General features: G+C 32.2%; 2 protein-coding genes across 8 annotated transcripts; one reads left to right on the top strand and one right to left on the bottom strand.

Annotated features, from left to right (window-relative positions):
- Nucleotides 1-61: 61 nt before the first annotated feature.
- Nucleotides 62-5,182, top strand: Ass (argininosuccinate synthase). Of its 7 annotated transcripts, none has more exons than XM_074111611.1 (4): nucleotides 62-1,357; nucleotides 1,682-1,954; nucleotides 2,034-2,220; nucleotides 2,302-2,621. In XM_074111611.1, exons 1-2 carry the CDS (start codon nucleotides 1,197-1,199, stop codon nucleotides 1,893-1,895), a joined length of 375 nt encoding a protein of 124 aa, XP_073967712.1. In that variant the 5' UTR covers nucleotides 62-1,196; the 3' UTR covers nucleotides 1,896-1,954; nucleotides 2,034-2,220; nucleotides 2,302-2,621. The 7 variants fall into 7 exon arrangements, 5 of the variants coding, with proteins under 5 accessions (XP_073967712.1, XP_073967710.1, XP_073967711.1 ...); XM_074111609.1 differs by having other exon boundaries at nucleotides 2,034-2,212; nucleotides 2,324-2,621; XM_074111610.1 differs by having other exon boundaries at nucleotides 1,682-1,950; nucleotides 2,034-2,212; nucleotides 2,324-2,621.
- LOC139998512 (homeotic protein female sterile) lies at nucleotides 3,584-27,293 on the bottom strand. Its single transcript, XM_072023122.1, has 24 exons — nucleotides 26,882-27,293; nucleotides 24,919-25,206; nucleotides 24,504-24,552; nucleotides 23,844-23,885; nucleotides 22,500-22,748; nucleotides 22,105-22,299; nucleotides 21,389-21,994; nucleotides 20,937-21,014; nucleotides 20,244-20,339; nucleotides 20,057-20,158; nucleotides 19,821-19,966; nucleotides 19,589-19,739; nucleotides 18,947-19,514; nucleotides 18,683-18,841; nucleotides 18,170-18,289; nucleotides 17,915-18,064; nucleotides 12,138-12,226; nucleotides 11,701-11,818; nucleotides 11,037-11,387; nucleotides 10,133-10,693; nucleotides 9,578-9,720; nucleotides 9,334-9,483; nucleotides 8,863-9,168; nucleotides 3,584-8,355 (listed from the first exon to the last, which is right to left on the bottom strand). Exons 2-24 carry the CDS (start codon nucleotides 24,927-24,929, stop codon nucleotides 8,290-8,292), a joined length of 4,506 nt encoding a protein of 1,501 aa, XP_071879223.1. The 5' UTR covers nucleotides 24,930-25,206; nucleotides 26,882-27,293; the 3' UTR covers nucleotides 3,584-8,289.
- Between the last annotated feature and the right edge of the window lie 325 nt (nucleotides 27,294-27,618).

Below are 27,618 nucleotides of genomic sequence, written 5' to 3' on the forward strand. Positions count from 1 at the left end.
GCGTGTGCGTGTGTGTGCGTGTGTGTGTATTAAATTATACATAGTACAAATGCGGCTATTAGTTTATCTTAAAGCGTGCATTTATTTCAATTTAAAAACTGTCCAACTATAAAAGACTTCTAGCTGTTTCATTCGTAAAGTAAAAGTTTTACTATATCGTTAAGTATATACATGTTGAAACTTCTGCTGCATATACAAAGCAATTGTATATCACTTTCGATTGGTGGAAGTTAGTTAGTCTGTTAACGATCATAATGATTATCGATGTGCGTTATTATTGCGATTACTTAGCGGTGAGATTACTACAAAATTTACGGTACTGATTATTATATAATATAATATATATATATAATATATTATATAATATATACATATACCTATGTGTATGTAGATTGTAGTCTAAACAAAATGTTCTGCTTATAAAGGCCTACATTTCGATCCAATTTTGTTTCTTTTTTTATACTTATACCGTACCACATCAACTAAAGATGAAATTTTAACAAACAAGTTGTCTGTTGAAATTCACGAACAAGTTAACTCTTTGTATAGTATGTATTACTACGATAATCGTTCATGGGTTATCGTTCAGCATGGGTCAAGACTCAGAGTTGTCCATATAATGAAATCCAGTTGTCATCTTAATTAAAATATCGACCTTGTCACATTGCCTTTAAATCTCGATCCTGAGAATCCTGAGATCTTGAGAATTTTGAAAAATACCTAAATCAAGGAAGAAAGTCGGCCTAGCATATAGCGATGTTTTAGATACATCGTGTATGCTATTGTGATGGAAAGAAAAAGGATACCGAGTTATCGCTTATATTGTAAATATACTGAAAATAATGATTCTTTGGAAAGTAAATACTATAATAAGGATTTGAACGTAGGCAAGTATATATTGGACAAAAGAAAGATTTCAATACCGTTAGAAAGAAGGTATTAGAATAAATTGCTGCCTTGAAGGTATTAACAAAATTTTAATTAATTTACAAATATATCTTCTAAATTATGCACCGAAATCACTGCAAATAGATATAATGCTACTCGTTATAACTAATCTTTACAGCGATATAAAGTCCATCTCTTCTGTTATGCCAACTTTTCTATTTAATCGTAGATAATTTTATTATTTGAAAGGTCATAATAGAAGATCTCAGAGACGTTTTTCTGTCTTCGTTTGCGTGGCCGGCTATTGCATGTGGACTACTTTACGAAGGTATAAACACCTTTTAGGCACAACAATCGCTCGGCCATGCATTAACAAAGCTCTGACAAGAATTGCAAAATCTGAAAATGCATTTACAATCGGTCATGATGCGACAGGGAAAGCTACTACAACCTCTATCCCGACATCCAGGTACTGTATCTAAACATTATGTTACTCTCGTATATATCTTTATATGTCTTATGCGCGATCTTTTCATTTTATTAGTTACAGACTTTTATAAAAAGTTATCAGAAAGATCAGATTTGTTAAAGCATGCACAACAAAACGGAATACTTATTTCAGTAAATAAAAAAATATTAAAGTAAATATAAAAGAATCATGGAGCTCTGGCGCAAATCTATCGCATATTCCGAACAGTTGACGTTATTGTATTACTGTAATTTCATTTTAATCAATTAAAACACGTAGAAAAAAAAAAAATTAAAATCTAAATACATATATGTATATTTTTAGTTACGAATCGGATATTTTAGAAAATTCTGATACATTAGCCCGAAAACAAATATATAAAATGGGCGATGATCCATTAAATTCTTCGACGGAACCAGAAAAAATTGAAGTTAATTCCGACCAGGAGTATCATCCATCGTATGTCAGAAAATTAAAGAATAACGAGATATTTCTTATCCCGCTCAAAATATATAGAATATTTAAATTAAATCGATGATATACATACGTGGTATAGGACGTATTGACATTGTTAAGAAACGTTTTATTAACTTGTAAGTAAGTAAAATGTGATTTGTCTGTAAATATTTGAGAATCATTACATATACATACCATTATCACTAATACTTTAGTCCAGGGAAACTTCAAAATCACGATAAGCTAAGAGTCAATATGAAGCACATCAAGAGTTGGAAATGTTTGTATTATGTTATATTAGATGAAATCTTATTTGACTAACAAAATGACTGATTACGTTTATAAATGTGAAACAACGCTGTAGGCGATTATACAAAATAATGGTTTCGTAAATGGTTAGTAAAATGGTTAGTATTGCTCAACGAGTGCTCTAATTTGCTCTTTGGTACTAGCAAAATAAATTTTAAGCAAACTCTTCGATCTTACAGTATGTACGCATAGCCGACGTAGCAAAGAGTATTCATACAGAGAGAGTCTAATCCGAATGAATGTAAGAGGAGATTTCGAAGCTTGAAGGCGTGATTTCATTCGTACGCAAGCTTACATATTAAAAAATTTTAGTCGCTCCAAAAAAGAATTATCCAGATTTTATTATATATAAGATACATTAAAACGTGTAATATTTCGTGAAAAGAATATAGCGCTTGAGTTTAACAAATTTTTGAGTAATTATTGAGAAATAATTTAGGAGGTATTGAAATGAACTTTTCGATCATCAAATTTCAATCTTTTATTTTCTCTATTTACATTTTTTATTCTAGTTTAATTAATTATACCGTTGTAATGCTTATTTTACTACATGAATTATTTTAAGAGGATGAGGTAATAATGAAAAACTATCGCAACAATTACTTTCAATTAGTTATTAATAATTAAACCGTAGGTAATTAGTATATTTGTAAAGATTATAATAACGTGTAATATGCATTGTTTTATCTGTATTAATTAGTATATACAATATTTCTTATTCCTTCTAATAGATTCGCAACATAAGAGAAAACGTCAAACACGAGACAATAATATTTCAGTTAGTATCTCTTCTATCAACGACTATATAACACTCTTTCATTCTGTCAGTTTCGCTCGCTCAACCTCTCTGCTTGTTTTACGTTCTGTATTTATATATTTATATCTTTGTATATATATATATATATATATATAAATTATAAACTAAGAAAGGTAATTCTGTATATGCTTATGATTAATAATCTGCAGTAACTTTGTATTCACACACTTGCCTCGTAACATTAATTCAAATATGTAATAAAAGTCTCTCTTCTTATGTTTAGGGATTAATAAGAGAACAGACAATATTGTTTAATTTGATATTGTTAAGCAAATAGAGATTTAAACGAAACAACAATTTAATTCGTTACTTGATATTATATTACTAAGTTGTTATCTACAAAATAAAAGATTCAAAACTCAATCAAGAATTCTTCCTGTACAAAGCATCGACGATTTCAAATTGTAATATATATATATATATATAACGTATTAAACAAACGGTTTATACACGTGCGTATTATATGCGACAGATCAATAGAAAATTGCAATTTTGCTTTTATTTGCGTTTTGAAATTAAAGCGAATGACACAGATATAGGAGAAAGTTATAAGGTTCTTTTCGAATAAAAATGGTTGAATAGAAGCAAGTATGTAAACAAACTTGACCTAGTAAATGATCCCTCTTACTTAACAACATCAAGCATTTTTTTTATTTTAGCCATTTATTCTTCATTTCATCATTATTATTTATGTACAACCAGCTTAATGTCTCGCTATCAGTAATAAGTCTACTAAAACTTGTGTGCTATTGGAGATGATGTGCGCCCGTGGGAACTTATATAAAAAATTATTTTTTGATATTTTTGATACAGCGGAGTGATTTTGGTGTTACTTACGAATTATTACGTCTTTACCCACTAACTTATACTGAGATCTCTAGTAGGTTAATACAATCTATCGGCCTCCCTTAAATATTACAAACCTTATCACATATATAGAGGTGTGTTATATTATATTAGTACTTATTACTTTTTATACATAGATATCTGTATTCTGCTTAAATTGCTGCCAATGATTTCTCCTCGTATGTACAGTTATAAACTATGTATTATACAATCATAATACCTAGCACACGCATTCCTCCTTGCTCTCTTTCATTCTCACTTTCATTCCTATGCCTATCTTTTTTCTCACGCTGCCTCTCTTTCTCGTTTTCTCTTTACCAAACTCACGCTGCTCTTAATTCTTTATTCTTTTTAATTCTTTCTTCTTAATATCTCTTGTTTTTCTTTTTTTTTTTTTTTTTGTTTTAGAATTCGTGTCACTATTGAGCTCGTTGCTTTAACGCGACGCAATTTCATAATCAGAGGAATTTTTCCAAACATTCGAAGACACTTGCAATTGGTCAGTCTAATGGTACAATATAGACAATAATCGAACAAAAACAATAAAAATCATAGCTTTCATTGCTGCATCGTTTAGCGAAGAATTCATCATTTCTGAGCGATACCGTTTTGCATTATTAACTACACGCAGAACACGAAAGATCAAACAAATAGAAAAATAACATATACAAAAAATGTGGTTAAAAGCGTTGGCTGGAAGATAAACATATACTAATTGTACACGAAAATATTTAAACTATTGCAAACGACTTTCTCTTCCATGAAAAATCATGTTTTTGGTTATATGATATTTCTGGACAGAAAAAATCGATTATGTTTAATATGACATGACATCTCAATGTTTTCTTTTTTCATATCTGCTAACGTTTTATGTCATATATTACATCGCATTATAGCGTACCACGATCATACTCGAATATCAAATATATTGAATTTACAATTATATTTGCCAATACACGCCAATACACACATTCTCGAAAAATCTTGCTTGAATACCGATAATGATAAACGTTAATGAACGAAAACGGCATATTTATTACGCTTACGCTTAAACTTCGTTCGATTTATATCTAGGACAATTCCATTATCTCCTGGAAACATCACTTTATACCGAAAGAACATTCTAATTTACAAGAACAGAAAACACGATCGATCATTTCTCGCTTTCCTTTATTTCGCAATTACTGACATCCTCGCGAGAAATTGCCCTATCGCGTTAAGTGCATACAACAACAATTAACATATGGATGACTAAATCATTATACATGCTAAGACGCGAACGTCGGTATCGCTGTAAATAGATTGCTAGAGGTCGAGAGCCAAGATTTCATCGTAAATCTTGAATTTTGATTGACAAACATCCGGAAACAATTCCGGCATGTAAATTAAAAAAGAAAGATGTAAGATAGTCTACTTAGTATTGCTAGAATTAGTATTGACGATCAACGAACCTGCGATCGTACTGATATGAAAGCGTACACAATACATGAGAACAAAGAGCCATTCCATAGCTGGATACTTATTATATCGCTATCAATATGTTTCTTGTTCATCTCCGATGCACTTAGCAACGAAAACAGGATTGCAAGTATCGGTACGAAATATGATCAGAAATTTTTCCTCTCCATTTTATTGCGTCAGTCATATTTCGAACCGTTTCCTTGCGATCCTGTTTCCTCGCGCGACATTTCAATCGACCAGAAACAACCCCATCGCACGGTAAATTTGATCGTTATACCCGACGAATACTTCGAACGATTGTTTACGACATTATGGTTCGATCGTTACGTTTTTCCAGTCGGTGTGCATCGATGCATTTACATTTGGAATTTACGTTTCTCTTGGCTGGTCGTAATTTGTACGTAACTAAACAAATCATATACACGCACACGTACAATTAACGTTACTTTACAAATGTGAATACTAATGATCGTGTATCTATCTTTCGTGATCTTTAGCATTGATACGCCTCCTACACTTTCCTGTTCGTCATCCGGACACGTTCTTCCACACGAAGTAGTCCAGTTGCGATCGTTTAGAAAGAACGCTCAATAAGACTATACAAAATAAATTTAATGCGACAGAATCAGGTCTAAAGGCGTGTGTAATAATAAATTATTTGTATACGCTGTAATGTCGCTAATAACTACGGTCATCTTTCGGCGAGGTACATAGCAATTTAAACGTTGGTCAACTCTTTTTGTCTCATCGGTCGTGCCTTTCGAGAGATTTTTCTCTAAAAATTTGTCTTTAAAATGGCACGGCCGATTTTTAAAACGACACTTCTTTTTTAACCACAACGCTAAATTCCATCAGGTTTTTCAAAAGCCGAATAATACGATACCATGATAAATCGTGTTAAAAGAAACGCAGAATAAATAAAATTAAACGCCTACGTATTGGTGATCTACCATCAATATCGTGTACGCCTTGATATAAAGCGAAAACAACGATTACTTGAGAGCAAAACGAGCTCATTCTTATGATGTTGTAATCATCGTGTATCAAAGAATGTACCAAATTGCGTATACGTCCTCCTCTGAATATCATAAAAGATCTTCGCATTGTTTGCAGTTGCAAAATATTTGTCCTAGTATCACGTAAAGAGGAACATGTATTTGCGAACAATAAACTCTTCCGAATTAAGATAAAAATAAAATCCAACATGTTTTACCACAAACAGCTTATGCGAGCGTAGCGTTTCTTTAACACCAAATAAAACTCGTTTGTCACGCTACAATAAAGAGAAAGATATTGCAGGTTTGAAAAGGCTCTTAAAAAAATAAAATTCCTTTTAATGAAATAATTTAATAATAATATTAATATTATTAATAATAATAATTAGTACTAATTATGATAATAATAATAATAATAATAATAATAATAATAATAATAATAATAATAATAATGATAATGATATATTTCACATAATTATTGTTATCACGTAGTGTCTGTGTACTACTATCGCCGTTATTATCGTAACTTCTACAAATTGAAATATTTCTTTCAAAATGAATCCCTTTGTAATAGTAGTAAAATAATAGCAGCGATAAATTCGCACTTCAATCAGTAATCGATTGTTCAATTAGATACCGTTTTTTGTACTGTTTTTGCCAATTGAGTGTTTCTACTTGGGATACGCTTATTATTGGCAGATCACATACACATACAACACGTACAACATACAAAAGATCGAGTTCTTTTTGTAAAATTTTGATCATGACCCGTTGAAAGAAATACCCCTTGCATCTTAATAATTTACATCTAACCCTCTTTCTAATAAATTCTTTCACACGAACAGTTCATTTTTGTCACAAGAAGAAGAAGAAGAAGAAGAAAAAAAAAAAATAAAAAAGAAGAGAGAAAAAAGAGAAAAAGAAAAAACCCGTAATTCTTTTCTAGATAATGTTTCATTTACGAGTCTGTACCGTGTTACACTTTCTGTTTCTGTGATCTTAGAGTATACCAAGGATTAGGTACATACGTGAAATCTGATCTAAAGGTTGGTAGGATTGATACTACATCATTCTATAATCACCTTACCGTTATTCGTAATAATTGACGATTTTTTTCTAAGGTGAGTTTACAAATATTTCTTTTCCCATCTTTCTTTTTTTTTTTTTTTTTTTTTCTCTCCAAATCAATCGATCGGCCCTCTCTGATTTCTAAGTCAATTGAAATCGATATAGATCGGGCTATCGTAACGATCAATACGATTAAATTCATCAATGTGTATGTCCGCGTTAGGTATATTTTTTTCTATATTATTGACTTAACAAGCCTATCTATTTCGTGATTACAAATAGTATATATTCATAATCCAGAAAGAAATATGCAATGAAATTATTAGTAATTGCTAATAATTATATGTATTATTGGCAGAAACAGTGTCTATGTAATCCTACCAACGATTAATGACTGAATGTGGAAAAATATAAAACTTAACTAAATATACACACAACTTTTACTCTCTCCCCCATGCTTTCATACTCATCCATCCATTCGTTGATCGCACGTAATATATACTCTCTCCCTCTCTCTCATACGCTTTTTTTCATTTACTTATCTTCTGCATAATATTTTTTTGTTTTGTTTCCAAATTTACATAAAGTACAAACTTATGAAAACCGGAAAAATGTAACACAATAGTCAGTGTAGCATTTTCAAAGTATCGTGTAAGTATTTATCTAATTACAGTACGTCACACTTAGGTGTCCGTCGATTACACACAAGTTTTCCACCATTTCGTGAACTGTCTCTTCGTAGTCCACTTCACTCGAACAACGAAGCTAGCGTTTTCCGTTGGAATGTCCCAACTCGCACCACCATTGTATTTTTTTTACTGTTACACCGATCTCTTATTCAGTTTCACTATTATTTCTTTTTTATTATTATTATTATTATTATTTGTTATTGACTGACGTTTCTTCAGTATCGTCCAGCGCCACACATTCATCCAAGTCCTGCCCGGTTTTAGTGGATTTACAATGAGCAGCAAATAACATTATAACGATTCCTCAAACGCAGCCATCAAATCACTTTGCATGTTCATGTCAATTTGTCCAGCCATCTGAAATAATAAATATACTCATTCTTGGCGAATTCGTCTACAACAATTCTAGACAATAGAAAATCGACTCGCGACTAATTCTTTCTATAAAACCATTCAACACTTCTGTTATCTTTCACACGTTCACGCCGGCACTGCTGCTATTTGTGTTTCCCGTTGTGGTACGGCGCTCGTAAGGATTATTATTTGAGGGTCGCATACTATTATTAATTAAATTTTAATTTCTACTATTTAAATTTTCAACTATACGGCAATTTTTTCTAGTTACGAAACGAAGAACTACATTTTTGGTGGTACGCAACGTCTGATGGAACGTTCAAGCGCGAGCCACCGGTCGTATTCGCTGGCGTGAACATGTTAAATATTTTCTACCTTGATTTTAATGATGAAATATTGTTTCTGTCTATTTGAATCTTGTTATATACTTATAATAGGTAAAACTTCGAAGGTGATTCTCCGACGAGATATGAAATATCCGCGCAGATAAAAAATTATAGTGAAACTTACTGCCTCGCGCCGTCGTCGTTCTTGCTCTCGTAGTCTTTGACGTTCTCTTTCAGCTGCAGCTTTGTCTTGACTGGATGAATGACTTGGACTACTACTATCAGTATCGACAATAGCTTTGACTTCTTCTGCCCTTGATGTAGCAGTCATGACGTTTCCTTGTTGATCACCAACGGTTTTCCTAACTTTGTCTAATGCATCTTCTTCTTCCCGTTCTCTTCTTCTTTCGCTCTCTTGCCGTAAGCGCTCTCGTTCTGCTTGTTCTTTTTGTTGTCTACGCATTTCTTGTTGTTCCAAGAGAGCTCTTTGCTATAAAACAAAATTAGCATTTATTGCAACATGTATCGCACGTGTATGTATCTCATCTAGATAAAAAGGAAGAAATAAGAAAATATTGTATCAAGTAACCACATATGCATCATGTTCAAATAGAATTATCGTATTATTCGCAGACTAAATATCATTCACACTAACCCTATCTTGTTTTTCCTTTGCTTGCTTTTTGAATGCTTGAAATGAATCCTGTGCAGCGCTTTTCATGCTACTTCCTGCCGCAGATTGGGGACTCGATGCTTGTGCCAAAGATGACCACGATGAAGCATTTTTCACATTTTGTTCTACAGTCTGCATAAGATTAACAGAGAAAGACGATTAGATACGAATAATATAGGAAATAGGAAAGAAAGAAAAATACGTAATCGAACGATTGTTACTCTACCTTGTTTTTAAAAGCTGAGGCAAAATTCGACACAGGATTTTTCGAATCAGGTGGTGTCATCTTTTTTTCAGGCATGAGCTGCGAACTCGAATGATTTCCCATTGGTGGCATTCCTGTACTCATTTCTGCAAAAAGAGCTCCGGCTAGAGCAATAGCATTATATATTCGATTAGTAAGCAGTTAATATAGCAGTCTAGAATGTGAACAGTATAGATTAAAGAAACACAGCAAGGATTAAACGATTTTTCAACAAAGCTGATGCATTTGCTTTACAACACCAGAAAATACTAGATTCGCCATGCGAGAAGAAAAATGAAAAAGCATTATTTAAAATATAAAAAAGTAGAAGTATTACTAAATACACGCACGCACGCACACACACACGCTATTTTAGTATCAAATAGAAAATGTGAGAAACAATTAGAAAATAAAAGCGATCGAACGATATTAAGTATAATGAATTAAATTTAAACATAAAAATTGAAACTTGCTGCGGCGTAACATAGATATGCCTTGTAATGCATGCTTTGAACCTAAATTAATTGTAATACATACCATCCATAGATTTTTGTGGCATTTGTGACTGAGAAACTGATATCGATTTTTCTTCTTTCTTGATCGGCATTTGAGATATTTGCATTGGCATAGAAACGATGGGCATAGGATCAAAAATTGAACCCATTCCACCCATATTCATCCCCATATTAAGACCAGGTATACCATTATTATTCAACATATTGGGCGGAGAATTCTCACGCTTAATATTGGAAAATCCATTGGAATGCTGTTGCGACATTGTAGCATTGTGAGAATTTTGCATATTGGTCAATGGTGATGTTGTATTTATCATACTCTCTAGTTGATTGTGCATCGACATATGCGTGGCCAATCCTTGTGACAAATTCATATTAAGATTTGCCATGGTAATATTTCCCAAATTTAAATTAGATGCCATACTAGCAGGCATCATATTCACTGGCGTTTTTACATCAGGCAGTAAATTTAAATTTGTATTATTATTTGTTGTATGCGGTGTTTGAATCATTGGTATGTGCGACTTTTTTTTTAATGACATCGTTTGTTCCAATGACGTTTGCGTAGTAGGCACAGGAGGAGCTATATACAAAAAGGAAATTTTATAAGAACATATTGACGTAGGTTTTGTATTATAAAAATAAAATAAAACAAGACATAAATCTTATTAATTACGACAATGCCCGTTTAATTGCGACTGATCAACTGCAACTATTTGGATAGATGTTATATTTGTACGGCTTGTTCACCTCTAAATAAGTTTGGAATTAAAGTGGCAAGTATCGAGTGTAAGCAACATACAGAGGATGCTTGCTTAATATACTAAGTAAATAGTTCTATAGTCAAATATTCAATCGATCAATCGGTTAAACATAGCTGCAATTAAGCGGGTATAGTGCTGTATACAGTATAATAAAACATATACCTAGAGTATTGTACGGTTGTAAAAGATCTGACTGTTGAGTTAAAGTTGCCCCGTCTGTAGGTACAGGTGTGTTTGCATTTGAAAAGGAACTGACGGATGTCGGTGGCTGTGGTGGTTGAGGCACAACCGGTGAAGCTACTATAGAATTCGTATTTGTAGGTGTAACGCTCGGTGGTGGAGTTGGTGGATTAGATGTATTCGCTGGTGGTGGTGTAGGTTTTTTTACAGGGGCAGTCGTAACCATAGCCGTGGATCGCGGTGGTTGCGCTGGCATAGATGCGTGACTTGCTACAGGCATTCCTTGACCGGTTGTAACAGTTGCTGCTGCCACAGACTGTTGACTGTTACCACCTAATGAAATTATTGTAAATGTGAAATTAATATAACATATAATTACAGACATAGAATAGAAAATTTGACACGTCTTCGCGAGAGTGCGACGTGCTTTTGATAATACATATTTCTATACGCCACAATGATATAAGTTGTGATAAAATATTTTGTTGAATGGTGTTTATTAATGTATACACGTTAAAGTATAAAACCTCCTTAAAAATTGTCTCGTCTGTGACTACAATTACTTGATCATGTATACGAGTATTTCCCGTTTTGAACATTAATATTAATTTAATTTACTTGAATAATTCAAATAGTTTGTACGCACCTTGTTCTGAAGCAACGCTGCTAGATTGAGTTACAGCTGGTTTTGTTATTGGTCCCGTAGAATTTGTTGGAGGTTGACTGTTCATTAAAAGACCTCCGGTATGATTCAGTGTAGGTGCCTAAAGAGCGTACTTATTTAATATATCATGCATAGAAGACAAAATGTTTTACTATGTACGTCAGCAAGATTCAGATACAAAAGACAAATATAATATCGTTTATAAAAAATACGCATGACTAAATTAAGTACACTATACGAAACATGAATGTAATTATCAAAGTACAAAGAAACATAATTAATGTGATTATAAATATACTTAGATTTTAGTATTTGGTTGTGACAATAAAGGAAAAAAAAAGGAAAAAGACATGGAACAAGTTAACAATTAATCGATACAAACATTGTGATCTGCCGGTTCCTACAAAATAATATCTTACCGATGTAACCGTAGTTGTTGTCGAAGGTGGTCCTGTACTTGGTGTACTCTTCTTTGTTTTCTTTCTTGGAGGACGATTGGAAGAGTTCCCTGCAATTGAATGTAACGTGCAACTAATGATAAATACGTGCAACCAACTGTTTTCTCGTTACAAGAGACAGATTCATGAAGACATAGTGAAATGCAGTGTGCAGAGGATACCAATCATGAATGCTTGTTCTCAGAGAATGCCAACTAAATGTTATATATATATTAGAAACAAAATCAAAAGACTTTGAGCATATATTTTCTAATAGATTTTATTCATATGCTTATATTATAATTGTATCACTGTGTACAACAATGTTAATTTAAATATCTCAATTGTATGACTTTTTGTGTGGACACTTTCATCTTAATGATCTCTTTATATTAAAAAATTTTAATGCGCTGAACAATTCTTCTTTTCCTCATTCTACATAAAGTTAGTTGTATTCAATTCATTTATGAATAATTGAGCGTGCATATATATACATATATATATACATATATATACACATATATATACATATATATATATACATATATATATACACACACACATATATATATACATACATACATACCACGCGCGCGTACATACGTTCACGCTTACGTGCAACGAAATTGCCACATACACATATACATAACGTCATATATATGTATGCGAGAGCACGCAGTTCCCACGAGAATAATAATAATAATAATAATAATAATAATAATAATAATAATAATAATAATAATAATAATAATAATAATAAAATAATAATAATAGTAATAATAATAATAATAATAATAATAATAATGATGATGATAATGATTGTTACAATATAATAATCATGACAGTGACGAAAATGATGATTACAAAGTGTTGACTACAAAAACCATCAAACTGCCTTTGTTCTTTTCTTTTCCTCAGTACTCATCATACAGTGTATTGTAATTGTAATATAATATAATAAATGTAGTGTAATAAAATTAATGCAAATAAAAGTGACGTAAATAGTACAATATGGACTCAACTTAAAAATGAATGATACGGGAGTGTCACACTCATACAAGCAGTTTCAAATATAATTTTCAAGTCGCAGTTAGCACAATATTGAGATCGGTGGCAAAATGCTCCTGCTCGATGTTCGTACGATACGATATCGGTTACAAGCAGCAATTCTAACACTATATTTAATCTGATTCAGGCTCGTAGATAAATCATATTCGATCTATGGAATGGTCGATAGTAAACTACAATTCACAGAATGTACAAATACAAGACAAAACAATTGTAATAAGAGATGAGACGAAGGGCGAAGAAACATCGAGTAGAAGTTCCAGCATATCTTAATTTATATAATATAGTTAACTGGACCACCAAATGAGCCAACCCCGACTCTGTACGATTTCGAAGAATCAATATTTTTTATCTTTTTTACTTCATTCATCTACTATCTTTGTATATGCATTTAAAAAAGTTTCCTCTCTGTCGCCTCTTTTTGTTTTAACTTACAGCTATTATTAATATTTTATGATATATTAGTTTTCACTATGTACAAAACGCGTATGCTTGTGTTATTGTTGATATTCAACACGCAATACGCACAAAACAGATGGAACGCACGTGTGATTGTTGAGAGATAGAATAATTGTGGTTTGAAAAGAAGAGACATCTCGAACGTCGATAAAATATATAGCAAGTTCGTTGAATCTGCTTTTGCGTATAACGATCTCGAAGGAAGAATGACGTTCCAGTCTAAAGATACGAAAAAATGTTGACGCGTGCCTTTATGTGGAATAAATGCTACAAAAAATTTCGGAAGGCAATATCAATATTATTATAAAATGCCCTATATCTCGTGTTACAAGCTAATGATGATTGTATTGTAGTAGATGCATAGTTTCTATCTAATTCAGCACACGCCATTAATTTGATCTCACATAGTCTAACTAATTATTTGGAATTTTTCTATTTACTTTCAGTATTTTGAGAAACACAAATAGTAGGACTATTTCGAACAACGTTTTGTATCTATCTTAATGATTATAATTTTTTTTAGAAATCAACGAATAGTTTCCTGGCCAATTATAGTTTCTTTTCACAAAATTAGTTATAATTTCTTTCTTTCTTTCTTTCAACTTCATCCTTTTGCTGGAACAATAAGTACGTTGCTGACTGTACGATTAATGATAACATTAAATTGTACTGAGTGCAGATTTGATCACTTTTCTTTTTTTAACGTTTTAATGTAACATTTTGAAGAAGCGTGAAGCGCTTTCGAGAAAGCACCTTCGAATCTTATATCAGTATTACGTCCGTAACTTCTCACGTAGTATATACTTTACTATATATAAGAACTAAAGTTTCATTTTTTACATGATATTTCAACAAAAACTCTATCACGGAGCAGATATTTATACATAGAAATATAAAAACAAAATATCACTAAAATTAACTTCATCCGAATTTGTATAAAAAGTTTTCTAAAAACGTTTTAATAGGACGGGTTAAAATTAATGTTATTTGAGACTTGTTTATAACACGAATACTATGGACCAGTTGAATGTATTATATATATATATTCAAGAAATCTATTACCGAGACAAAAGAAAATTAATTTTTGATAAGAATAAGTATTCTTTTATATAGCAAGGTATGTAAAACCACACCAATCTACATAATTAATAATTATTATCTGACATAGTGATATTAATTTAGTAAAACGAAACTGTACTAAACTGTAGTTCAAGTAACTTTAAAAATGAAAAGCTGACAATGGCTATCAATGAAGAACTAGTGGTAAATAGAACAATGAAACGACGATTAGCAAAGCTTAGCGGAGTGCAAACAATGTGTTTGGAGGCTAGGGTGCCTTGTTTGTATTGTAGACCACTTCTTCCACCTGCTCTCTTTCTTAATTCTTCTATAATTGTCTTCGGTTCGCTCTATTCGTTAGAAACAATCTATCTACCTTTATTTGTCTGTGTTATTAGTTCGTACACTCCCCTTGCCGTTCTCTGATATGTCAACATAAACCTTGTATGCTCAAAGTCATTAATCTCGTAAAAAATAAATGAAAATTATTGATCGTATCACATATCACTTTCTCCGCACACTTTACATTTGTTTTGTAACTATCTTTTACTCGAATCCATGTAGTTAAAGGAAGAATTAAGATTTTAGCTTAATTTCACCATTTCATCTAAATAATATAGTGTACTATTATACCAAAGCGTATTTATAAGGTGATAAATCTTAGTAATTGACATTTTAAAGGAAGCACCGCTTCTTTGGCTTTATCAAAATCAAACTAATTGAGAAATGGAAATCATTATATGAGATAACATTAGGTAAGAGTTTCTTAGGAAATATGTGAGCTCTAAAATTGTTTGCGGAGACGATTAACACGAGAGTGTATCTAATCAAAATCAGTATTTGACGCGAAAGCTGTGGATTATAATAACCTTAGAATGTGGATTTGCATATCCAGCCACCAATACACATTGTCTGCATTTATCTCCCGTGTGTATCATAATATTACTGCCTAATTTGTTTTTCTTAAATATTGACTATTAAGTCCACGGTCTAAACTGTGGAAACAAATAATAGTGTTCAGAAGCCTAAACACAGTTCTCACGTCACTCATGTAATAAGTGCATATTTACACTTAATGTAATAATGACGCTCCTTAAATATCATTGTACTATCTTCTGAGAAATGATACGACATGAATGAACCAATGTGAGGAAACAAACTTAATGATTTAAAAAACACAGTGATACAAGTAATGTTCTGCTTATCAATTAATGTAAATAAATATTAAATTTGCAAGAGTTAATATATTGCATGATGTTGCTTGGGTTACGTAGGGCGATATAATTGTCAGGAGAAGCTACAGTGTATACTCCAAGGTACTAACATTTGACACTACAGTCCCTGCTATAGTTTAGTATGTTCTTTATATATGCTTTATGCAACTTTCTTACGTTCTAACTGCACAACCTTACTATTCCAAATGTCCGATCGGTTTTAAAACACGTGTGTCCTTACACACTTTAACATGAGACTGCAGTGGAAAATTCAGTGACCTTGAATAGCAAACTATACTTGACTTTCGAGCAACAGAATGTATTGTCAACACCGACAGGGCAAGAGAAAATATAAGTAATCATCTTTAATCAATAATATAATTTGTGAAACAAGCTGGCATGGCATATGGTATCCTCTAAACACAGTCTGCACTCCACTATTTCACCTTTTTTCTTATCATTGCATATTGTCTAGTAAATTAAATAAAAATTCTTTGATTGCGTCAAGTTTCAAATTTGATATTCAAAAACACTTCCAAAGATACGTTTACTTAAAAAATTATACGCAAATGTAAATAAATCTATGGTTATGTATTTATCCAATATCAATTTCATAATGACAATAAGTATATTTTCGCGATGAAACTTGACACCATATTCGTACTTGCATTAATATAACGCAGCACTTAAGCTATACGAATAACGCCGTCCTAATAAATACAATTAATAAGCAAGATTTAGCAGCTTAAGAAGATATTTGCGATGCGTTTGTGCAGTCGAACCCTCGTTTAAAAAATCTTTTTATATTTACTTTCCAACGTTACCATTGCATATATTGCATCAATAATGTTGCACTAGTATATTCGATTGTTTGGTTGCCAATACAAAATTAGTTAGGCACAGAGTTCAAGTTATCTTTTTTAAATATTAAGTCATCACCAAATCATGGGGTATTAAATGCTACTCTCATTTTCTTGTACAAGAAGATACAAATCTGGTATATATTCTTTAAGTATTCTTTTCTTTAAGTATTTTTTTTCTTTTTTCTTTTGGAAAATTGATGATTAATACATTCAATTAACACTATGTTATTATTAACATAGTATCTTTTAGTTAATAATCTATTCATAAAAATACAATGTATAAATTATAAATATATTATGTCGCATGCAAATTCTTTTTAGGAGTTTAGGTAGTTATATAATATTTATGGGAGATTATTGATATTAGAAAAAAATGGTAAATAAATAAAATAAAAACAATTTTACAATAACTGAAACACAAAATAAATCATGCATAAATAGTAACATTCTCTTTATGCGATAGAAATAACATCAAAGTAAAATAAAGTAATGATTTTATATATATATAAAATCTTCATACATATATCTATACCTTTTATTAATATATAGCAAGTACCCACATGAAATGGCGAGTAACCTTATTTGAAATAACTAGAAGAGATTCACGTCTATAATTTTCATATTTCATTTAAAGTAATAAGCTTTTTTATAGTTAGTTTAAACAAATATACTTAACAAATCAAAGAATATACAAGTATATAGGGATATTATAAATAGAAAGTATAAATAGAAATGTACAGTTTATAACTAATCTGTCGTGATATGACAAAAAAGTGAAATATTAAAGAAAATGAAAATATTGAACATTAAGTGCTTGCTAGAAGTTTATAAGCATATTGTCTTTATAATATTTACGAGCATAAACGTGAATAGAAACCTGTGCTCTGCAGAATAAGTTACTAGATAATAGATGTTATGAAAATTTTTGACTAAAAATATTCATTTTTTAAATAAACAATCGCAAATAACTCCATAATTTTAAATCTCACAGAAAAATTAGTTCATATTTTCATGAAAACTACTTATTTTTAAGTAGTTTATTGTTCCCAAGTAAGGGTCTAATAATAGCAACAGTTACATGAGCTTTATATCTAACCTGCTTCACTGTCGCTTGAATCACTGGAGCTCGAAGAAAGAGAACTACTGCTGGAATCACTATCACTGCTACTACTGCTCGATGCTGACAATCGTGAAGGCCCACTAGCTCCTCCAGTTCCAACTACATCGACTGATTTACTACTGTCCTCTGTTAAACAAATTTAAGAATAAATTTAGATATTTGTAATCACTTTATGCCATAATATTCATTTACATCTATAGAAAAGGCTTACATTATAGTCAAAGTACCAACCTTTCTTAGCTGTTTTCTTAACATTGCCTAATTGCCCTGTAACGTCTTGCAATCTTTTCTCTAGCTCTTGTTTTTTCTCTGCCATTTGTTCGTCCTTAGATTTACCACTGACTTTTTTATCTATGAAGAATACGAAAATGTCGAATACATTAAAATTTTATATAGATCAGCATGTATTATTTATTAAACGAAGCTTCTCTTTAAAAACTATATCAAAATAATGAGTATATTCAAATAAATTATAATAATTACTTAATAATCCTGAAATAGTAATTTATAAGAGATATTGTATCTCTATCAACGGTAAATACTACTAATGCGGTATTATTAAGAATTAAACCTAGTAATATTCATTTCATTATATCTTTGAACTATGTTACTTATTCAAATATATTTTTATATTATAATAACTATAAAAAATACTCTAGTTGTTTTAAAATAATAAAAAAGAATAGAGAACCAGATAACGAATCTAATTTATAAAATTGTCGCAGAACCTAAAATAAATCTTACGTGGCTTTTTTCTAAGACACGAAGCGACATAGCTTTCTAATTCCCTCAGAGTGGATGGTTTCAATGTTTCAAAATCAATCTCAATTTCATCTGGATTGGAATCCCTCAATGAAGGCTCCCGAGATTGTATTATATGCACAACACGTCCTAATTTATCTCCTGTAATAAAAAAAATTAACAGTGTATTCTGAGAAAAAATTTCTTACCTTTAAAACGAACTTTCATATTTATATTATTAACTATTCATTAACTATTATTACTTACCAGGTAATTTATTAATATCCAAACTAAGTTGCCTTTTCTCATCATAAGACATTGGCTTAGCATTATCTTCATCTTCCGAGTCAAATGTAATGGGTGGCGGTTGACTACTAGCGTTTTTTTTCTTAGTCCCAGCTGATCTGCTGTTTGCTTTTGGCCTCTTATTTGCAGTATTTGCTGTTGCAGCTTTCCCAGGCCCTCTTCCTTTTCCCTTTGGCTTAGCATTTGCCGCCGTTGGCAGATGATGACTCATGCTTCCTGTTGCATGAGTTTTATTAGGTCCTACCGCTATTGCAGGATGATGAAGATCACCACCCATACCACCAGGCATTTTTAAATCACCCGCTCCCATTGCAACACTGGCTATACTAGCACCAACACTATCAGAGACACTTGGGATTCCACCACTTGGTTTCATTAGTTCTTTCATGGCACCAGTATGACTGGCAACTAGGCTACTACTTTTATTGCTCATTGGCCTTGATTTTGTCTTATCTGGCTTCTTTTTTTTACTTTTCTTCTTACCACTTTCTTCCACTAATTTCCTCATTTGTTCTTGCATAGCTTTCAGCTGTAAACCAAATTCATTTTTTGTTGTACTACATATATAAAAAAAATTATATCAATATAAAGATTAAAATATACCTCTTGCTGTAAAGCAACTAATTTTTGAGTACGTTCTTCATCTGAATCATCACTCTCCGAAGAACTTTCAGATCCGGAACTGCTAGCACTACTACTACTACCTTTCATGCCAACCATACTTCCCATTGGTTCATCCGGGATTTTCGCATACCTAATTCATTAAACGTCTCATTTCATTACGTAAGATAGGAAAAATAAATAAATTTTAGCATAGATATTTGTAAAAACGAACCTCATTTCAAAAACATCTTGAAGTTTCCTAGCCATTGCAACTACGTCATGGTCAGGAGGATTGTATTTATAACAATTAGTGAATATAAGTCTTACATCACTAGCGAACTCTTGTGCTGTTTTATATTCACGATTATCCATTTTTGTCTGTAAAAGAACGATCGTGTCAGTTAAAAACACAGATTTTTAAAAGAATACAACACAAAATCTAATCTAAATATTTCAAAAAACATTAACCTTTACAGTACCAAGGTCCATTGGTTTCTTGATAATGTCATGATAATCGTGGAGGCCCAAGAGTTCTGCATCAACTGGTTTGTAAAATGGCCATGCATATCCCTGTACACAATTAGAGTGCAAATTATAGATTGAAGAATAAGCTTAATGTTCTTTCTATTCAAATATAAGACTCATAATAAATTACCGAATGTTTCTTTGAGAATAATTCTTTTAAAATCTCGTTACAAGATTTCAAAGCTTCTGAAAGTTTTTCTTTCGACTTCCCAGTAGTATGCTGAGGCTGCAAAACAATATTTAACATAATAAATATAATTATGAAAAAATTAAGAAATTACATTATCAAACATCATAAATTGTAAAAAAAAAAGAGAGAGAGAGAGAGAGAGAGAGAGAGAGAGAAGAAAAGAAAAAAGGTATCAATTCACGAAAGCATTTTTAATTTACACTGTAATCTAAATTGAGAAATGAACAAAATATATAAACAAAAGGTTTATATATAAAAAAATATTAAATATTAAAGTAAGACAAAAGATTTGTATACTATATTTCAATTCTTTTTTTTTTATATATATATATATATATGTCGGAGATAAAAAGACATCGGGGCCTTTCTTTTGGAATGTTTGGGAAGGTCCCCAATACTTTTGTCCAGACTTTTTATTATTTCTAACTATTCTCTCAATTACTGTTTCTTTATTTTATTATTTAAACACAGCTATAATAAAAAATCTGGACTAGAGTATTGGGGACCTTTCCAAACATTCCAAAAGAAAGGTCCTGATGTCCTTTCATTTCCGACATATACATATATCTAACATGAAATGATAAGACAACACAGATGAAAGGAAGGACCATGAAGGAGTAGTAATAAGTGTACCTGTTGGGCCATTGCCCCGATCAGAGGCATGTTGGCCTGGTGGAATGGCACTAAGCCGTCTTCCGCTTGCCTCGTTGGCTGAAACAGCCATATTACGAACTCTTTGTTAATGTATTAATGGATGATATGATTGCAGCATGCAAGGAATAAAAATAATTGAATATATATGATATTTTAGCTTATTCAGATGATTATTGAAATTTTACGTATCCATATTACTGTTGTATGCAAAGCAAGACAAAGAAGTTTAAATTTTGTTTTTTATAGATAAGCTTTATATTGCCAACATTTTTTTGGTCAAATAATTTTTCTAGGTACATGTGATTAAATGATGAATAGGTTGTACGTTCAATATGAAGATTGTATGAAAACATACACATAAACGCTTTGACATTTTAGAAAATACTTAGTTGCGTGAATACCTTATTAAATAAACAAGATATGACTTTTACCTTCTTTATTTGTCGGCCCGACTCTCGTCTAGTGGGTATTTTGGCATTTTTAGGATCCAGTTTATATAGAGGTTCAAAAGAATTTGCAGTAGGAGTCGTGGTATCAGCCTTTCTCTTCACTCCCTTTTTAAGTTTTGCAGGTTGAGATGGAGGCATCACCGTAGGTGCAGTGGGAACTTGTGGCGGAGGAGGCACAGCAGAAGCAGCTTGTGGATCCATTGCTGGTTGTGCATGGTAACCACTAGTTGGAGGGACCACTTGTTGAGGCAGAGAGTTATGTGTAGCCATGGGAGTAACTCCCATGGTTGATGGAGGAGCAATAGTAGTTGTATTAGTGCTCCCAGGTACAGATGCAGGTGCTTGGGTGCCAAGAGGAGGCATAGGAATTACACCTGTTGTCCCAGCTGATGTAGCTGAAGGCGTTAGGCTGTTTGGTACACTGGAAGTAACTGCAGCTGCACCAGAGGAAGGTCGACCTCGACCTGTGCCTCCTGCAGCCCCTGCCACACCACCTACTGGTGCTCCAACTCTGCCAGCTTTTTTGCCCTTGGGTCCTTTTGGAACCGGGGGTTCAAGTTCCACCTCCTCTTTTGGCATTTGTGCAACCTAATTTTGTTGATATTTATTTTAAATTATCATATATGTACAATTTATATGTGTATATATATATATATAAGTATATGTAAGTATGTATATATATATATAAGTGTAACTACCTTTGTGAGAAATAATTTTTCGAGAGCTTGTGCCATAACCACAACATCTTCTCCAGGTTTGTTGTAAACATAACAATTTGTGAACATTGTATTGAAGTCTTGAATGCATTCTTTCCCGCTCCAATAATACGTATTCTCTAATCGTTTTTTGATTGTGCCCAAATCCATTGGCTGCTTTATAATTTTGTGGTAATCCTATTAAATTTACAAATTTTTGCTTAAATTTACAAATTTGCAAAATATTTGCTTGCAACTGATTTGCAAGTAATCAATCAAATTCTATTGGATATTTATAATGTTAAATTAATGTTTAAGATGCCTTCATATTTTTATAACATTCTTAAAAATTTAGGTAATGAAATAAACACTAGAAAATAAATATAAAATCCACATACTGGCAGATTGAGCTTCTTCGCATCTACAGGTTGCTGGAAAGGCCACGCAAATTGATGCTTCCATACTGGCTTGAGTACACCTTTCTGAAGAAATTGCAATTGATTGGTAACACGCCCTGGGCGATTAGGTGGAGGCACAACAGGTGGTTGGACTACACCATTCACAGGTTCCACGGGTGGTTCATCACGTGGTGGTGGTTCCTTTGCAGGAGTTGCTGGTGTAGTCGTCGTTTTACCAGGTGCACTCGTCTACATAATTCGGTTTATAATACATATGTGCTTTATGTTGATGTTGCTTTATGTTGATGTTACTTTATTTATTAGTCATTGTTTATTTATTTCATTAGTTAGCTCCATAACTACTGTTATTATATAATATTAAATCTATGATAAAAATAAAATTCTCCTGCAAAGCACAAATTAGACCACTACTTCTTTTTCATATAAAATCAACATTTACTAATTAAAATTGCAAATAATATTGCTATATAGATCATGCTCTGGTATTCTATTACTTTTATTTTTATAAAACCTTTATCTTAATAGATAAGAATAGAGGTTATTGTTTTTAATAAGATAGTCCTTCAAAGTTCTAGTAGAAACTGCTTAACACACAAAGTTAAATAATTCGATCGATCTATTTAGTAGAATTTCATTATGGTATATAAATTTAGGAATAGTAATAAAATTCATGCATCATAAAAGTAGATAAACCCATTCATGCAACGAGCGAATTAGGCTGCTAAATATTTAAATTCCATAACCACAGGCAAGCAATTTAGAATTTCTTTTAATAGAAGTCTAATTGAATATGTAATATATATATATGTATGTTACAAAAATATTTCCAACTGAAACATAATGGCAACTCTAAATTATTTCATACAATCATGCAATTGAAATATAATAAGGGGGAAAAAATAGATAAAATGAAAATAAAAGGAAGTTGAATTAAATGAAATGAAACATAAATTTTTTTCTATCAAAATACTTTACATATAGAGAGTATATACAAATTTGTCCAAATTATATTTTGTACGAAATGACTTGCAAGCTTTAAAAATGTATATTATAAATATTTAATATCAAATAAAACTAAAATGTATCAGCAAAAGGTATCTTGCTTCATAAGTAATGCACAAGAAAGACATAATTATTAATATATATATAACCTTATATTCTTTTTTTATATTTTAGTCTATGTAGTATTAGTTTACTTGTACATAACTTTATAAAAATATAGAAGCAAGATCAAAAATTGCTCTTGGTACAAATTTGGAGCTGCCATTTTATATTTTAACCATACATATCCTAGTTGAAACAATAGTCAACAAGGAATCTCACCTTCGGTATATTACACAGCCTTTCTCGCTCCTCCACATTTAACTGTAATTCATACATACCATTCAATCAAACAGCACTTAACTTCATTACATAAAGAAAAAAATTATGCTCAACATAATACCAGGAGTAAGGACATACGTAATAGTACAATTTAAACAAGTTTGATTTTTATTCTGAATAATGTAAATAGTTTAGAAATAGATAGCAGATATAAATTACAGCAATAGGAGGGAGGATATTTAATAGTTACAAATCTAAATATCTACTTTAAAAAGCATATTGAGCTTAAATTTCGATATAAATTGTGTCCCTATTTAGAAATTCTAAACTAAAAATTAAAGAAATTTTATATATATACTACTCGCAAAACTATATAAGACATTTAAACAAAGAAATAAGGAAAGTAATGTAATTTATATTTAATATAATAGAATATAATGAAAGAAAACTTGTTCTGCTTCTATAAGAAACAAAATCTTTAAAATAAAAAACAAATTGACGAATCTCTATATGCTGTTTATAGCACATTTTGTCAACTACATTAGGGACACACAAAGGAAATATATGTAACTGAATATAGCTTTTATATATAGCATTAGTAGATTAATAAGCAAGCTGCATTTTAAATTAATATTTCACGAAAATTAATCTATAGCTTACCGAATTATTTTGCGAGATAGTGTCCACCTGCTGCATCTTGGCTGCGTTTCTGCAACAAAAAAATACAAGTGCGTAAATAAATTGCAAAAACAAACATTAAAGGAAAGGATTAAAACATTCAGTATCAAATTTTACATCGCATTGTGGGCTTACAATAACTTGATCTTTAAAATTCACTTGTATATATAACCCATTTTACTTTATCATTGTAACATAAAGTCACCAAATACCATATTTTTCAATGCTTTTCATAGATCAGTAACCACGTTTATTGCCATCTCTCAAAATTGTAGGATTCATTACACGAGAGATGTTAAACTCCAACTGATACAATCAAACTTCACATTTCATGAAATAACTAGGTGTATTTTATAATATAAGGCTCATCTAGTCCACGGTAATGAGCTTCACCTACCTTTCCGACATATATCGTACATAAATGCTATGCAGCAGGTAACTGCCTTACGTTGATGCTTGACGCTATGAGGCTTCATCAACAATCGAGATGGCAAGGATTGAAATTGAAATTAGCATGGTAGTTCACTAATTGCTTGCCAAGATGATTGCGCTGCAACCAGGGAGATTGGTGCCGTGGAGGCATAACACTACTCAAGCCTACCAAACGGTAGTACTTTGAATGTCAGCCCTGTACGCTGATGTGAGACTCCGTACCTCCAGCCAAGACTTGCGACATTAGCAACATCTGGATAACATAACAACAGGACCCCGTATTGTAACAACCCCAAATTGTTTTATCGCTTTAGAGCAAGTTAAACATTGATATATTTTCAAGTTACATGTGTATATGTATGTATATATACACATCACTATAAATTATTTAACATAATCATGCAAAACCGAATGTATAAGATACATGCTCGACATATATTTTTTCCATTTTACTAAACATAAACTAGCAATAGTTATCAGCTACCGTACCAAAACACGTTCAAATTGCTCTGTTAAACCTTTCCTGTCAATATGAAACTTTTATAACTGAAAACTACAATTTGTGAAACAGTAAGACAGAATGCATATATCAAATTAAATAACGCTTATTAACATCCAGATACTTATGAAAGGCATTCTCTGTGTGTATGTAAAAAAAAATTGTATCTCTTTGCAATAATCATAAAAAACATAAATATAGCTAGACTATAATCTTTTCGGCCTTTCTTTATAACGCCATATTATCATTCTTTTATTATTATTCTTATTATTATTATTCTGATGTAAATAACATACGATACGATTAATCTTGATTTTAAAATATAATTAAATCGTACTGTAAATTTGTTCTTATATATCTGATTATAAATACATACATAGATAGACAATTGCAACCTTCCAATATTATACTTCTTTATATAAGGAATCTAAAGCGTGAAGTTAAAGACAAAAGAACAATTTGGTACAGCAAAGTTACGAAAATTCAAAATCAGGAAGATGTATGTAAATAATACATATGCAAGTGCTAAAAGTATAAGATAAAGAATGAATTGATCACAAACAGCGTGTCCAAAGCATAATACTTTTGACACACAGTGATATCTGTAAATGTATACAAGAATCAACGTGCATACCCTATTGTTCGAAATTAGTATAAGCCAAAATGGAAAGTTTGATAAAAGTAGCACAAATAACTGGTACACTGGTATAGAAAGTGAGCTGACTATTAAAATAGAAAATTGATAATACATAGGAATAAACGATGTTATGAACGACCATAAGATCTCTCTGATGGGAAGCAAGAGCTTCTGCAATGGTGAAGAAGAGCATTGCCAGAACAATCCATGCTGCGAAGACGTTCTACTATTGGTATTCGTATCAAGGGCAGAGATAAGTGAAGAATTCGTGGGTCGAACAGGTGCTTGGTGGTTAGAAGTTGTTATAGTAAGAAAGGAGAAAGGTGAGGTCCTCGATACGAGCGATACAAGCGATACGAGCGAGACGAGCAAGAGACGATGGTAGAGAAATAAACGCGGTAGATGCGGGAGTAGAAAGAGGAGGAGGACAAGTAGGAGAGGATGACGAGGGGAAGGGTAGCAGACCCGCGCCCAGCCGATGCACCCAGCCGACGCACAACAAACACGAGCAAGCCGCCGTGTGAGAATCTAGCCGAGCGCTCGACTGGCACAGAAATCATAATGTTTCTCAAAATGAAGAATTGTGGCGCGCGAAGAATAACCAAACCGCCTTTTCGCTCACTCACACTCGATTTGCCGTAGGTTTCAAAATGGCGGTATGGCCGCTCGGGAAAGAAAGCTCTCAAGGGCCCGCCGCTACAGCCGCCACTTACGCACCACCACGACACACACCAAACGCTATACTTATGATCAACAGACCCAGAAAATTGAAAATCATTTGTGATCACTTACCTGATCAATGGAAGTCCACTTTTTACAGGAATTCTATCCAAAAGCACTAGTACTATGTCTTGGACACTGGATCGCACTACGCTTTCTCCCTGCTCACTAGTTTGGTTGATCGGTGTTATGGCCGTCGCCGAGTGTGCCCCACCGTATCACTCACTCACTCTCACTCGTGCGAGCGCGAGCGCTCGGTTCGCATACGCGACGAACGCGGACGCGGCCCGACCAACTAATTCCACACACTTACGAACAAAGGCGTTAATCTCTCGCGCTAATATCGTATCAGTGCCCCGTACCGAGTTCCACCGACATTTTTCTCAAGTTTCGTACAATAGAATGGCTTCCCGTGCCCATGACGATCTCAGATCTAACAACTAACGATGCAGCAGCAACAATGGCTACAGTCTTCCGCGGAGTACTGAATGGTTCTGTTCCAATATTCCTCGAACATGACCTGTCTACCCATTCCCCTCGCTGCGCCATCATTCCAAATTTTACCGAACTAACTCGAACAAAAGCGCGCCAAATTCAACAGATCATTACCTAACTAGATTCTATTTAACAAATCTTTAGTTTCTACAACTAGTAAATCAATGAACAAATCAAAAATCAATGACTAATTCAATTGTAATTACATATTTCAGTTTGATAATTTACCATTATCGGAAATCGCTTGTTTTACTGAAAATAAAGATCTATTTAAAAATAACCTAGTATTCAAAATTCATTCGAAAACATATTTA

The sequence above is a fragment of the Bombus fervidus genome, chromosome 3, assembly GCF_041682495.2.
Source record: "Bombus fervidus isolate BK054 chromosome 3, iyBomFerv1, whole genome shotgun sequence".
Taxonomy (NCBI): Eukaryota; Metazoa; Arthropoda; class Insecta; order Hymenoptera; family Apidae; genus Bombus; species Bombus fervidus.

Coding starts and splice junctions, on each gene's coding strand:
- Ass (XM_074111612.1), top strand. CDS start 1,197: ATGTGGACTACTTTACGAAGGTATAAACACCTTTTAGGCACAACAATC. Junction 1,358..1,681: donor ACCTCTATCCCGACATCCAG/GTACTGTATCTA, acceptor GTATATTTTTAG/TTACGAATCGGATATTTTAG.
- LOC139998512 (XM_072023122.1), bottom strand. Junction 20,159..20,243: donor TATTCTCAAAGAAACATTCG/GTAATTTATTAT, acceptor AATTGTGTACAG/GGATATGCATGGCCATTTTA. Junction 11,388..11,700: donor CAGCGTTGCTTCAGAACAAG/GTGCGTACAAAC, acceptor TAATTTCATTAG/GTGGTAACAGTCAACAGTCT.